Here is a 15,660-nt window from a genome sequence, read left to right as displayed (position 1 = left end):
ATTGCTTGCACTGTGCCAAACAGCCAAAGAACACTTCTGATACTGAACACAGGGCAAATATTACATCTTAAAAAATGATGCTTGCTCTTTCCCGACAGAGGTACAAAACAAATAAAAGCATTTAAAATTTGAATTCTGCCATTTAAACGAGCTTACATAAGCATGGAAATGAATACGAGAACGTGTGCGATTCCCTTCGCAAAGAGCGCTCTGCTGCAGAAAATCCACTCACTCTTTGTTGGCAAGGCTGCCTGGGGTGGAGGGGGTGGAGGAGGTGAGGGTGGCTCTCTTACGACCTTGTTGATGATGCCATACACGGCAAGTGTTATGGCACTGTACCAGCCACGCAAAACCAGGCCATCAGTGGGGATCTGGAAGAGAGGCCGTGGCGGTCATACGCTTGCCCCTTTGATAAGAAGTAGCTTGAAATCAGTTTCTCTCTACTAAACAAAAACATAACACATGTGCAAGAGAAAGTCGTAAAATCTGTATGAGACTTCTAAACGCAAAGCTGCAACAATGTATCGTGAAGCAAGATACAAACAAAACCCAAAATTTCAGTTTGCTTCTCACAGCCTTACACGAAGCTGTTAATGTGACAAAAAAAAAAAAAAAAAAAAAAACAGCTCAAATGCCAACCAACTTCACTGACTTGTATTGACGAACACTTTATAGCTCTTCAAAAATTAGTTTAAGGAAACCAATTTGTTATGTTTCTACTTGCATAAATCTTTTTTTAACTCTTTCCTTACCACGCCTATTCAAATTTATCACCAGAGATTGATGCTTTATATTGCCAATTTCGACATGATGTAGTCGTTTCTTGTACACCTAATGCACCCCAGTGGTTATTCTAGGCACTACATCTTCATAATCAGTTTAAATTTTCCTGCTCCGGTGACATTGAAATTTTTGACGCCATTTTTTTGCCAGCTTAGGTGCGCATTTTTTCGCAAAAGGAGGCGTGGTGGTGCACTTGACAAAAAAAAGCTTGCCCCTCGTGGTTATGCTGCCTTACCATCAATTTTCTTTATCAAAAGGCTCCTAGCAAGTGTTGAGAGATGATAATTACATGAAAATGACACCAGCTATTCCCTGGTGATCTTTGGTTCAGAGAAAAGGTAGCTTCATTCTGCTAAAGCTTATTTCTGAAGGTCCCCCCGCATGTCTAACAAGTGGACCTGGCATTTTCAGCCAGTTTGAAGCAGTTTTGGTTTCTTTCTTGCACTGTGAAATTCCTATTTGAAGCTACTACGCTGTTACCCAACTTCAAGCCAATTTGCCATGGCCCCTCCGTCGCCCGCTACTGTTCCTCAAAAAAAGCACGCCGCTCGTGATTTCACTTCACCCACACCTCACTTCTGTGACAACAGCTCCAGCTGAAAGTTTAAAGATAACACCAAACAGTCGGATATCAGTTCAAACGAGGAGAGCGCTTTCAACCACCAGCTGCTCAGAGGCCAGTTTCATTTCTGTACGAGTTCGTTTCTGCACTGCACTTCTAGAATCGGTTTAAATTTTCCTGCTCCGGCAACATTGCGATTTTTGACGGCCTTTTTTACGAGCTGAGGTGCGTGTGTTTTTGAGAAAGGGGGCGTGGCTGCTACACTCGACAAAAAAGCATGCCGCTCATGTTAGGCTGCATTACCATAATTTTTTTTATCAAGTCTCCTGGCAAGTCAAATACCAAATTATGTTGTCAGCTTTGTAATCCAACAGCGTTGAGAGGTGATAATTATCTGAAAATGACCCCAGCTATTCACTAGTGATCTTTGGCTCGGAAAAAGGGTAGCTTTATTCTGCCAAAGCTTATTTCTGACTCTCCCCCGCATGTCTAGTAAGTGTGCCTGGCCTTTTCAGACAGTTTCCAGCAGTTTCGGTCCCGTTTTTTCATTGCGAAATTCATGTTTGGCACTATTACCTTCGCAGTTACCCTGGGTAACTGCAAGCTGATTTGCCATGGTGCCTCTGTCGCCTGCTGCTGTTCCTCGAAACAAGCACGCCGCTCGTGCTACCACTTCACCCGCGCCTTACTTCTGCGATAACAGCTTCAGATGAAAGTCGAAAGATAACACGAAGTCGTCAGATATCAGTTCAGACGAGGAGAACGCTTCCAATCGGCCTTGAACACCGCCAGCTGTTCGGTGGCCAGTTTCGTTTCCATACGGGGGTATTTCTGGAGGTCTAGTGTCGGTTCTTAGTAGAACTGCCTATTCTGACAAAGTCTCCAACGGGCTTGATATTGTTTCTTTTCGAAATTGTTAGGTGGCGCTGCAATGTAGGAGGCTCGTAATGCTGAACTCTCTTCATAGCGCGACAGCTACTTGGTAAAAGCTTGCTGGGCACGATTCTGAGGCATAGCACCTTATTCCTGCACGCAGGGCTACCATAGCGAGTCAGAAGATGATAATAAACCGCAAATAAAAGTTCTGACGATAAGTGACGATAACGGAAACAAGCATTCACATCCGAGTTAGGCTTTCAACTGCAAGTGGATTCTTCGCATCGCTTGCTTCCCTTGAATCTTGTGTTGGTCATAATCATTGACAAGGTGTTTTTACATCACGTGGGGACTAATTGGTGTCTTTAATGATGTAAAACCACCAAATATCTTCCAGAGAACCATCCAAAATGCAAAATTTGAAATAGAAATTGGGCTTCACCACAAGGCTTGGGCACCACGTGTGCTAACATTTTATTTTACATCTGACAAATTGTTCCGTGCAACTCAAAATTTTTTTTTCTACGTTGGGTTTTTGAAATGTTTACCTACAAAATGTGTATTCCAAATTTTTTCTACTACTGGTGGTTCGTTATACACAACTTCTTTTTTTTTTATTTTCTTCGATGCCTGGGCAAAAATTCTGAATTTCATAATTTATTCTGCAATCATTATTTATGAAAACATTATTAAAACTGGTGTTGATGGAAAGGGCACAGAACCATCTGCATTTTATGTCAGTGCAATATGTGCCCAACCAATATGTTTAGTGCAGAAAAGATATTTTCTTAGACCCTTAAAAATCGGTCAATTTCCCGAGATAACGAAAGAGCTATGGGGTGACTAAGGTAAATTTACCAAACTCTAAGTGGTGGCAGCATTGTGTCGTTCAGCATGTATAACCACGCAGCAAAAAACCAGAGCCACCATAAATTTAACACTTTCCTGCCCACACATATTAAAACGGATAGTAGTTTCGACAGTTTCCCATTTGAATTTGGCGCTTTCCAAGTGCACTTTGAGAGCTGGCTCTATCTACTGAGTAGTAGAGACACTTACAGCCTATTTTCTTTTGTTTTCTCCCGTGCCGTCGATTTTTTTTTAAACGCCGCCGGAAATTTATGACGGGCGCTATGAAGATACAGCGACGGTGTCGACATCGCGCGCAACCGCGCCATGGAAACACCTCATTTCTAGCGATTTGGACAAGCCTACACGCGATTTTTGGATGATATTTGCAGCACTGACTCCGAGGATAACTTTTATTTATTGGATTTCGGTGTGGAAAGTGAAAGTGCATAAAACTAGCCGGGATCCTGATACCCCTGTTCAACATAAGCCCCAGAAAACGCAAAAGTATCAAAACTGAAAATTGTGCAACTAACAAAAAAAGAAAAAGAGTGGAGCAGGACACCAATGTTCTCTGCCATGCATGTGCGGCCAACCTATGTTTCACAAGTTCGAGGAGCTGCTTTCCCCAGTGGTACGAAACCCACTAGGGCTAACTTTTTTTTTTGTAAGTTTTTACAGTTAGGCATTTTATATTTGCAGTTTTGCAATGCTAGTATGTGTACACAATGTACAGCTTCAATTTTATTGTGTGCGATGCTAGACAGCAGGACCTGGATTCAATTGGATTGTATCACTTCATGGATTGAACTGAGAAGTTCTGCTCCCTATGCTGCCTCATGCTTCAAGAAAATCCACTGAATGTGTTGTAATTTTTGCATAGTGCACTGAAACTTGATTGTAACATTTTTCACCTTAGTTAAAATTTAAAATCAATGACAAACACATGGATTCTTGTGAAGACAGGGCCACTGATTATGGCCGTGAAACAATCAAGGGTTTACAAGGGCCTCTAAAACATTCAAGGACTTTCAAGGCCTTTAAAATGACATTTCTAAGGGTTTTAAATGTTTCCCAAAGACCTGTGCACACCCTGGGTTAGTAATCCTTAATCCATATGAAAACATTTTCAAGGCACAAAGGGAAAGAACGGCATTTTCTATGCAATTAGCCCCACAAAGCACAACATATCTTATAACTGTCTATTATTGCAACTTAAAAAGGTACGTACCTTCTTTGTCATGAACTGAATTTCAGCGTTCTGCTTGTAATCAAAACTGAAAATAATACACAAAACCAAACTATTATGGCATGCTCAAAAATACTTGTAAAAAGTCAATTTGGAAAACACAAAGCTAACTAATCCCACTTACTGAACTGTGAACCTTAAGCGGCTGTTATAGCCACAAATATTCCTCTAGGTTGGTTAAAAAACAACTTACTGCTGCTACATGGCAACACAGAAGTATAGGCTCCACAAAAGATAAGCCGATACTTTTCTCTAAGCCACACTACAAAAATGCAATATCATGACCCTTTGCAAATGAGTTGAGGCACTGTAGGTACCCTTTGGTGAGAGAAAGCCCTCTCCTTCTCAACAATACCTTGCTATCTAGGCCAATCTAGACCAAAATGCTGCTGCACTGAACTGAAGATAAGGGTCACACAGCTAGCAGTCATGTTCACAAGTACAACCTCAGCCAGAACAAACTGACCAGATTCTGTGCCCTAATGGTTAGAGGTGATATCCCAACAAACAATGCTATGTGGGCAACATAATTTACAGCTACACCGAAAGTTGTCTGAGCCACCACATGGCTCAATCTATGGCAAGTGATGTACCCCTTCCACAGAGTAGGTGACAGTAGGCATTGGAGAACTTATGACAAGAATACTAGGCCACCCCAGAATTTAAAGGGACACTGAAGGGAATTTGTCAAGCTCCCATTTTCGCTTGCACTGTGTAGACTGGCTCAAATTAACACACTTTTCATCGTTTATCCGCTCGATAATTCGGTAAATACTTTATAAAGCCCGAAAGAACAAAAACTACCATGTGCGGTCTGCGGCAGCCGCACCAACTAAAGGCTCTGACGTCAGGAGGAGATGCACCATGATTGGACGATGTCCAAGATTAGCATTCAAACAAGTTTCGGTTTCAGTTCAGTAAAACAACATGCTTGACATCCGACGTTACCGTTGGATGGGCATTCTCGATATCTCAATAATGGCCATACTGCGCTTCTGTCATGTTGTCGACTGTAAAATGCCTAAGATAAGCCTCCCAGGACGGCTTGAAATCGTAGCAATCACTAGCCGAGGCGTGGATGAACGCCCTCCGCGTCCACGCAGACGCTCAAATGCCATGCGCTTTTCCCCCATATTTCGAGCTTGCCTCACTCATGCCTGTATCGCAAAATTCGTGTTCGCACCAGGCCAAGGGTCTGCTGATTCTGGCCTGTGCCCACTGCCCGCAAGCAGTCGGTGCTTATGGCAACAGCACGCCAACGAGAACTCACCAGCACGTCAGTGTCAGTCTGCACGCGTTCTGCGAACTTGTTCGTGGAGCAGTGAACATTACGGACCAAAAATGGTAACTCAGTATAGAAAACATCAGCCGAAAACGAAAAAAAATCCACTTACAAAAAAAAAAAAAGTATCCCCGGGGATTCGAACTTGCAACTTGCAAAATAACAAGCATAGCGCTCCAGACCCCTCGGCCACGGACCAGCGCTGCCGCCTTCGGAAATATGAGGTATATAATGTATACCCAGTTTACACTTTTAGTTAGTTTTAGCTTAGGTGACTATTTGTTGTATAGCGCTCGTGCAGTAAGTGTCCCCCAAATTTCCACAATATCTCACGTCTAGCAATTCCATTTCTTAGACAGAAAAGCGTTCGCCCATGTGTAGTCATGCTGCTGACCACTGTGCTTGTTCACCCAGCGCAAAAAAGTGCTTCCTGCTCCCTAGTTTTACACTATCGGTAAAAGTGTCAGGTGATTTTATTTCCTTAGTACCTATAATGACTTCGCTGACTTCTCCCGCCTTCAAGTGGCCTTAGATTTTCCTACTAGCGTACCAGTCAGCGAAGCGTCGCATGTGCGCTTGTGCAGCGCTTGTGTGGAGCGACCTGGACTTGCAGCTTGATACAGTGTACAAACTAAGTAAGGAAAGGCACATTCTTCCATTCACAAATGTGTCGTGGCATAGTTTCAACTGAGCGAACGAATTGCGACAACCTGTCGGCGGCCGGCAGACTAAACACTGGGGCGACTGACTCTGTCGGAAGGTCGGCGAGCCGTGCAGTAGCGCAGTCAAGCCAAGTCATCTCCTCCTGACGTCACACAAAAACGCCACAGAAAATGGGCGAGGATGCAGAGAGGAGGACAGCATTTTTTAATTGATTTTTCTACTAAATAAATGCGCGTAAACGCACTCAGAGTGGTCGAAACATGGCCTATGGACTATGGACTACAATTTGCGCTAGTAATACCGCAATGTTTACAAATCACTTCAGTGTCCCTTTAAAAGGCCCAGGTAATCATGCCTATTAGCTTATAATGTTGCCAATACTTTTATTCTTTTTTATTTATTTGAGCATGTACTCTGCTGACTGGTATTCAGGATATGCACACAACTTTTAACAGCATTACATAAGCAATTGAAACCAACACGATTTATGAGAATTTCAATAGCATAACTGCTACACTTCATGCGTAAAATTTGAAGTACCTCGAGACCAGGCATTGAAGGATGTTAGGTCTGTGGGTTAACTTGTCGTGATAAAAACTAACAATTGTTATGTTTAAAGAACAGCTAGCTCGTAAATGATGGCTTGTGAAACACCTCACACTCCCTCTACAAGGTGGCATGTAAAACTATTAAAACTTCGAAAGTCTGGTTACAACAACTGCCGCCCATGCAAGCTAATTTGCTGTGTTCAGTAAGCAGTGATTTCATTTTTGTACAGTTGTACATCCGAATTGCAGCATAAAATATTTCACATATGAAATTCTTCAAGAAAGAACAGCTTCAGCTACGAAACTGAAACAAAGTGACCACAGGCTGTTTAAGGGAAAGTGTCACGCTGGTACTGGCCTCAATCTGAAACAACTGTGCCAAGGATAGGTTGTGAAAGTTTCTCTTTCTATGCCGTGTCCGTAGCCCTGTTCCTTCAGATCATAAATGCACAGACCAACCTATTTGCTCCATGTACAGGCCTTAACTGGAAATACCAACGTCCATTCAATTCAAATTAAGTTCACGAACGTGTGAATAGACGTCTAAAAAAAGCAAATTGAAAAGGGCACCATCCACCTAGAGGTTGAAACGTGCAGTAGCTCATTTCAATACCTTCCCAATTTTTCAAAGGTACTGGCATTCCGCTTGCTTAGGTCGTTCACAAAAAACTCCACTTGAAATTCTGAGGGGTTGGTGGCACTGAAAGGAAGCACAGAAATGTACACAATTAATTTATGAAACAACAATGCTGACTACTGAACCCCTGACTGTCTTGGCACTTTTGCTGGGGCAAGAAACAAACAGTCGAAATCATGCCGCCCCACAAAGTATAAGACAGCAATGCTGCCACCCGAGCACAGGAGGGAATCGTTACCATTCTTGTGCATACAGGGTGTTGGGACGATAATTGGAACGCTTTAAAATTTTTTCCTGAGCAAACCGCTGCTCGATTCACACTCAAACTTCACACAAAGGTAGCATTTTGGGGTTTATTTTGTTTGACACTGGGAACAACAACGGTGCTTATCTGTTTATTCTGAAAATAATAAAAACGATTTTTGTCTATGGGAAAATGGCGGCCGATTTGGACGTGCGAGCTGCTGCAAGCTGACCTTGGAACGACGGCGCCACCTGGGGTATGCAGAGCGAAACGGACGATGGGGATTCACGCCCCTTCCACGGCAGGAAGGAGCGAAATGGGGTAGCAAACGATAAGAAAATGTGAAAGCAGGTTTTCTGACAATCTGCTACTTCATTTGGCTCCTTTCACGGTAGCAAGCAGCCAAATGAGGTAGCAGACGATCAGAAAATGTGAAAGCATGTGAGGAAACAAATCCAACGTTTCTTGGCAACGATGAACCGTGGGAATATTTATTATGATTGGTATCAGCTGTTAAGCAACTATTTGTGATCATCGTAAACTAGGGACGAAAGAGATTTTCTGATCGTCTGCTGCCCCATTTGACTCTTTCCTACCATGGATCCCCATTGTCTGTTTCACTCTGCATACCCGAGGTGGTGCCGTCGTCCCAAGATCAGCTTGCAGCAGCTCACACGTTCAAATCGGCCACCATTTTCCCATAGGCGAAAATCGTTTTGTTTATTTGCAGAATAAACGGATAAGCACCGTAGTTGTTCCCAGTGTCAAACAAAATAGACCCCAAAATGTGACCTTCATGCAAAGTTTGAGTGTGAACTGAGCAGCGGTTCGCTCCGGAAAAAATTTCGAAGTGTTCCAATTATCATCGTAACAACCTGTACAATGATTACCAGGTAATGGGCAAGTTGCATTCTATTATCAGATTTGGCAGATGCACCAGTGCCGCTGCGTGCATGCTGGCAAATTTACTTGGCCCACATCAACATTTATTCCAAGACGCAACTTGGGTTTCTCGGCCAACCCTTGCTCTCTTGCTCGCGCAGACTTGCAGATTTCTGCTCTGCGCTTGCGGGCCCATTTCCCTGCCCACCTTCAAGAAGTTAGGCACACACTGCTCTAAACAGCTAGTTGACATCAGCAACGTGTAACAGCTCCCACTTAGTTTCTCTCACTCACCCATCTTCAATGCTAGCTACTCTATTCCGAGACTCCACTAGTTGCATACAAAACATTTTTGACGTGCATCAATTTCGAACACTGATGGCTATAGCTATGGCTATGAAGCTGGCTGTATTTGAGAACTCACCCAAGCCGATGACCACCGGGAAAGTCTGCCTGCACCCTTGTTCCTAATGGAATAATCCGAATTTCGTGAATGTAGACAGGCTTTGGGAACTGAACCAAGTCCAAATTGGTGTCCTGCAGGGATGAAGAAGCGACAAGTGATGATTGTGCAAACGTGGAGAAAAAAAAAAGTTGCAAGTTACCCTTTCTATGGTGCCAAATTACACCGGGTATGCTGGACACAAGAAATTTAAGCTTTTCATTCCTTTTCCCAGCATTGGTACATTGCACAATAAAATCAATGGTTTATGATTTATAAAGAACACGGAGGAACACCTATATTATAAAAGCAACAATTTAGAGCTGAATATCTATTCAAATGTGTAATGTAAGAATGAAATTTCAGTAGTCACCAAACAAACATGACTTTTTTTAGGTTTTGCCGTGCAATACAAATAAAAAAAATTACAGCTTCTTTGGCTGCCCCAAATCTGTAATACATGTGAAAGCAGCATAGCTTCCTCCTCATAAAGCACTGTCCAATACTCCGCCATGGGTATGTGCTATTCTGTGGGTATGGAGCACTCTGGTAGGCGTAAGAGTGCGCTGCACACAGGATTCAGAGTACGGCCTGGATTTTGCGTGATCAACTCTCCCAGTCCTTGTGCTCCAAGTAGTTGATTGGTTTCATTCAATGATTGCTTGGTTCATGCCCCAGCATGCACCATGGGCAGCACCATCTGTTGCAACATGCACTGCAGCAGCATACATTTCTGCTCATAAAGTGTTGGCCAATCCGCCACTGCAGGTATGTGCTACCTAGTCCTAATGTTTTGCTTTGACGTCTTGCAATTGAACCGGCCCCCACAGCTTGACATACGTTGAGTACTTTTTCCAAGGAACGTCGGTTGCCGATGTTAGACCTCAAAGCATGAAGTTAAGCCCAACATTGGGCCATCACAAACCTGCGTTGCCCCCTCCCTCTGCTGTGCATCAGCCTTTCCACACGAGAATTAAAAACAGAAAAACATGGGCAGCTTCATGAATGAGGCTTCAATTCATGCATGCAAAATCAGAAGAGGATAGGCTAGCAGTGCTTTCGCACTGAAGGCAGCCATGACAGGCCCTGCTGATGAATGCACAAAAAAAAAATTGAGATAGGTGAACAAAGCTAAACTTCCACGTTGAGCATTTATACGCAATGGGCTGACACCAAGTTAATGAAGCGTACAATGGTGGAACGTCACTGTAGACCAGCACTGGTGCAGGTGTCATATGTGCAGGCATTAACCCAATTCCCCCTCCCCCCAAAAAAGTAAATCGCACCAACATGTGATAGTATGGCAGCTGCTGTGTGTACAGAAGGTCCATTACTCCCCTTAGGGCCTCCTAAATGCACAAGGCAGAGAAATTCGTGCCTATCAGTGCACCCACATCCTGTTTACTTTTTCCCCACAGGTGCATTCAATAAAAACGTGGGTAGAACAGCGCCAAACCAATGAAGGCTGCCCATATTAAACTCCCAGTGTGGTTTATCCGCCTGCAAATCAATCAGCCATCCTAGTCCCCTGACGGTAAACTCTGCCCAAGTCAGCCAAAGATCACACAGGTTTTCTCTCATGTAAGCGTCAGATCACTGGCTCCATCAAGATCGAAATTAAAGATGTTTGTTCTCTCTCCATTTTATTAAATAATAAAAAGGATGCAACTAGCAGCGTTGGTGCTACAGTCATACCCAATTTTGCTGTGTCCTCACTTGGTTCTTACTCTCAATGTTTCAGTGCAAGCTGTTCTTGTTTCTTGTTTACCCCATTGACACACTAATCAATATTCAGTGGATATACAGAAATATCATTTCACCAAAAATAATTACTTTGGCCAAACAGCTGTCTCACTCAAACTAAACGTTTGTGTGAAAATGTAATTTAATGGTGGGGCTCGAATGACATCACATTTGACAACCACACTTATGTGCTTCATCGCTGGCGAAAAAACACCTGCCATGCAAAGGAACCCCCAGCAGTGACACATCATATTGTAGTAACTTGAGAAGACCCCCCAAGAGGACATTTGTTTTCCTTTTTTTTTAAGTAAGCCACATAAGCAGTGCTGAGTAAGCCACATAAGCAGTGCTGCTAAACATTATGTCATTAGTTCCTGGCAAGTAAATTCGATTATGAAGCAAAATAAAGTGCAAATGTGAGCAGTTTAACGAAAATGGTTCCTTCTTTGACAAAACTGTATTTCTGTAACACTCAGTATATTTAATGATAGTAAATTATCATTAGTACCCAAGATGGATCTTTCTACACAGCAATGAACAGCTTCCCCGCCAGCTACAGCCAGCACACGAACAGGCACTACTTCATGATCCCTTGGCACCTCTTTGCCCCCCCTAACCTATTTTATGAACTTCTTTTTGTCTGGTTTGTGTGCCCAATGACATCAGTTTTTCTTCAGCCCTCGGCCACAAACCACTAACAAACTTGCCTATGGCCTAGTGAAATTGGAGCAATTCTATCGCATTTAGTGCAGAAAATTTATTTTTATTCTTCTGGGCTATAGCACCTCCAGCTTCATTTGAAATGCAGTGTCCGACACTTGCACGCATAAAACGACTCTGCCCCCCCCCCCCCTTCAACACCATGCTTCTATGCTTCACCGCAATCTACATGGGTCTGGTCTCACAGCTGGCGCACTGTGCTGCTTTTGTGATAAAAGTCAATAGTTCGCATTAACCAGCATGTGCTTGAAAAAGTTCTAATTTTTCTCAGTTAATTCACTTATTATATTTCCGCATCTCTCAAATCTTTCCCTTGGCCCTATGATCGAATGCCAGACTACGAAAGTACCAGCAGCCCAGAAAAAATGCCTGATCATTTGATCCACAAGGAGGAGGATGTCAGGGATGACTGACCCATACAGCCATTGTCTACCACTTATACGTCATTCCCGAAATGGATAGAGGGTGACATAAGTGAAGCACTACACTACCACCAAGAGCAGAGGGGGTTTAGAAATGGCAACTGTAAGATTGGTCACAATCATGTCACCAGCCAAGTAATTCAGAAATCTGCAGTATAAAACAGACCTCCACATTTAGCTTTTATGACTTTCGAAAAAGTACTGAACTCATTGGAAATTAGTCACTGATGCCTCGCAAAAACAGAGCAAGACGACATCAGGCCCTTAGCGGCATGGGCACCATAATCTTTGTCAAGGACAAGTTGTCTATTAGGAAAAGCATTAATCAAGACAAGATCCCTCAGATACAGCCAGCTTGAGGATGTGTTTATAGAAGCTAGGTTAGGAAATGTTACAGCAGTTGGGAATAATTAAGCAGCTTGAGATTTGTTGACATCGTCGTCAGCAATCTTGTTGATGACCTGCATAAAATAATCTGTACAGAGAAAGCTTGGTGGTAAATAAAGAGAAATCAAAACGAATGACAAACAGTTAAACTTAAAAACAGCTATTTAGAGTCGATAAAGAAATAATATAGAAGACAAATACAAGAAGAATAATCTTGGAAAATTAGTGGGAACCAAAAGGAGAAAGTAATCAGGCGAAAAATTAATATGGAGTGGGGTGCATTTGTGAAGCGGTCCCAAGCAATGAAGGGTAGCTTACCTCTGCTACTGAAAAGAAAGGCATGCAGTGAACACATACTTTCAGTGTTCACTTATGGAGCGGGAACTTGGAATTTAAAGGTGCGTTCCAAAAATTTGCCCTAACAGTCATAGATGTTAGGTGCCAAACGGAACATACAAGTGCACGTGATGGATTTCAAAGCAAGCCAACGTGGAGCTCATTCTAACTGAAACTACAAAAAAATTGGACTACAGATGGACAATCAATGGAAACAATGGTACAGGACAGCAATCAGCAGGAGTCAAAGAACTGAGTCGATTGACGAGAAAAGAAAATTGAGGGGAAACAATTCGATTCTATAAAAGTTACTGGAAGGACACGTCAGTTGCTTCTGAATAATTATTTGAGTCTACCGAGCCCACAGGGATGTGTTCCATGCAATGAGCACCTTTAGTAAGCTCGCATGCAGTGCTAGGCAAAAGCTGTTTCTTTTTTTTCTGATGTTTTGTATATTTTTATGTCATTATTAACCTCTAGGTACTTTTCCTTCCCACTTTCTCTTCTAAGAACACCAATATTTCATAGACGAGTGCCACCATCCTTCAGGCCAATCCCCCCTGAAATGGGCGAACGACTGGTCTACCACCCGGCATGGTCTGGTCTGCAGTCTCACTACAACTTTTTCTTAAAGGGTCTTGAGTCGCCTTGCCTAATGGATTAAATAATTAAACATCCCTTCAATCGCACGAAATAATATGCGGGCACGCCGGTGTCAAAACTGGAACGCAACAGGTAGCGTAGCCAGTTGTTCTATTTACTTAGTACGAACAATCAAGCCAATTAGCAAGTAGTAATACTCGCTATTTTATAGCACTAAAATAGTAAAACATTCGCCTTGTTCTCGTAACACTTATAAACAGTAGCCGTGTAAAGTTCCCGGTTAAAACATTCCCATACGATCCACCAATTAGCGATTGGTGGAACCGGTCTTTTTTTCTTTTGTCATAAATGCGCACGCTTGAATACATGTCCCAAACCGTCAGCTACGACACCACACAAAGCCGCGATGTCACTCAAACGAGTTAACCGAGGATAACAATGCACTCGTAGACCCGCAGTTCAGGGCAATTAATGGTCACACAGGAAACACAAAAACGCTCCAGGCACAAAAACTAGCTTGCTTAAACAACAGAAATTCTTTGAAAGGTGCAGAAACTACTGAAACAATGGCTTCGGTAACCGTAGTACTGGCACGTCGCAACTAGGCGCACACTTGGGACGAATGTTTCGGATGTGAATGGCACGAATACAATGCCTACCTCATTGCTTTCGTGCGAAAAAGTGTCAAAAAATAGAAGCTCGCACGCATCGGCCATTATGTGCAGATGTTCCCAGCCGGTGGGGCAAACAACTCAAAGTACCGCACCAAATGTATCAAAACACGAAAGCGTCCATTTTGTAAACTTCGCTGACTCGAGTCCATGGCGACCGCTAGAGGGATGCATCGCTGTGGTTCTTTGACGACGGCAACGACGGTTGGTATTTGCTGGGTTTTGCCCTGTGGTTCTTCAGGATCGTTAAATGAGCTAGTAAACCACAGAACAGGGAGAAACGCCACCTGAGACGCTGTGCGTGCTCTCTCATCCAGCGGCCTACCTATTTTGAACGGCGCAAGCGAGGCAGTTTTCGCATCAGTGCAAAGCCGTGAAGACAAAATACAAGTTTGTTTTATTCGAAAGATTTCAGCGCTTGTCCGGAAGCAAACAATGCTTTATTGCCGCTTTATTCACTGCGAAATTAATCAATTTAAGCCAAAATTTTCATTCTCGCGCCAAAACGTGTGTTTGAACGACGTTTGCAATGACATCATAAGAACAGGTCTTTCAGCGAAACTTGGTGTGGAGCGGAGACTTGCTTATTGTTAGTCAACCTAGATGGCGCCACCACACCGCGGCAAGCCGTTTTCCGCCTTTGGTTTGTTTGGAACCGTATTCAAACCTGGCTTGTTTTTGTTCAAGGAGAAAATACCGTATTTTTCGTTCTATAAGTCGCACGTTTGTATAAGTCGTTCCTCCCTCAAAACGGCAGTTTTTCCGAAAAGAAAACGTATATAAGTCGCACCGGTGTATCAGACGCACCGGTGTACAAATTAAAACGCACTTGTTAATCAGGTAAACTCATAGAGGATCAGTTTGTTAGAAAGTGCGGCGAAAGTACGTATCCCCGGTAAGCAAGTCTAGACAGAACTAACTTTTAAAAAATGATTTATTGGTACACACAGATGGCATGTACCTACTTACAGACGGCGTTGAGGCAATACCATTGAAGCCTTCTTCCTCCAACTCTCTAGCAAATAATTCATTCATTTAGACAATAGAGCTGTGTCTCTTAACGTGCGCTGACATCACGCAGCACACAGGCACCTTTTCGAGCGCGGACCACGCACGGCCGCCACGTGCCAAATTTATTCTGTGCATAAGACGCACCAACAAAAATTTCAGAAGAAAACCGCGACTTATACACTGGAAAATACGGTAATCGTTTTGTGAAACATGGTGCTCACTGGACAAAAATAGTCACGTTAACACACCGTCGCTTGCGTCAGTCGGCCAGTGCACATGTCGTCTGAGACAACCCCGCCCTGCAGTGCTGTGCATGTAAACGAAGCATAGTGCGCCCAGTACCTGCAGCAATACGCATCGGTACTGCTATGTTTACGTGTGCTTTCGTAACTTCCACTGTGTGTCCCACCATTCTTACTGATATAAAAAGAATGTGCCCTAAATTTAAGCGCAAATACCTCGTTCGGCAAGGTTATAAGTTCTGCCTAATTTGTTTTTTCCGGCCTCCGCCAATCGTAGAGCTCGCTGGTATGACATCATAGGTTCTGTTGCGAGAAATGAGCTAGTCAGCCGCATGGCCATTCCCTTTTTTCCTAATTATACAGCTTATTTGAGCGAAGTTAGCGTTCAAAGTGGTGTCAGCATGATTCTAATGAGGCAATCTTTTGAATGAATTAAAATTGCATTTTGTCTTCATGGCCCTTTAATGTAGCTTGAAAAGAGGTAGTTGAATACTTCCCACTAGTAAAA

The 15,660-nt window shown here is 43.1% G+C and overlaps 1 protein-coding gene across 1 annotated transcript in view; it reads right to left on the bottom strand.

Annotated features, from left to right (window-relative positions):
- Positions 1–14,200, bottom strand: part of Vir (VIR_N domain-containing protein) — a 182,552-nt gene extending 168,352 nt beyond the window's left edge. Inside the window, exons 1-5 of the mRNA XM_077686406.1 lie at positions 13,888–14,200; positions 9,000–9,112; positions 7,426–7,512; positions 4,302–4,347; positions 233–371 (exon numbers count right to left, since the gene is read on the bottom strand). Coding sequence (XP_077542532.1) covers positions 233–371; positions 4,302–4,347; positions 7,426–7,512; positions 9,000–9,112; positions 13,888–13,944 — 442 coding nt within the window. The 5' untranslated portion in view covers positions 13,945–14,200. The remainder of the gene's footprint in view (positions 1–232; positions 372–4,301; positions 4,348–7,425; positions 7,513–8,999; positions 9,113–13,887) is intronic.
- Positions 14,201–15,660: the final 1,460 nt, after the last annotated feature.

Source organism: Haemaphysalis longicornis, unplaced genomic scaffold, assembly GCF_048455015.1.
Source record: "Haemaphysalis longicornis isolate Haplotype H1 unplaced genomic scaffold, Haemaphysalis longicornis Haplotype H1 scaffold_1, whole genome shotgun sequence".
Lineage (NCBI taxonomy): Eukaryota > Metazoa > Arthropoda > Arachnida > Ixodida > Ixodidae > Haemaphysalis > Haemaphysalis longicornis.
This window is presented reverse-complemented; position numbering and strand designations above follow the sequence as displayed.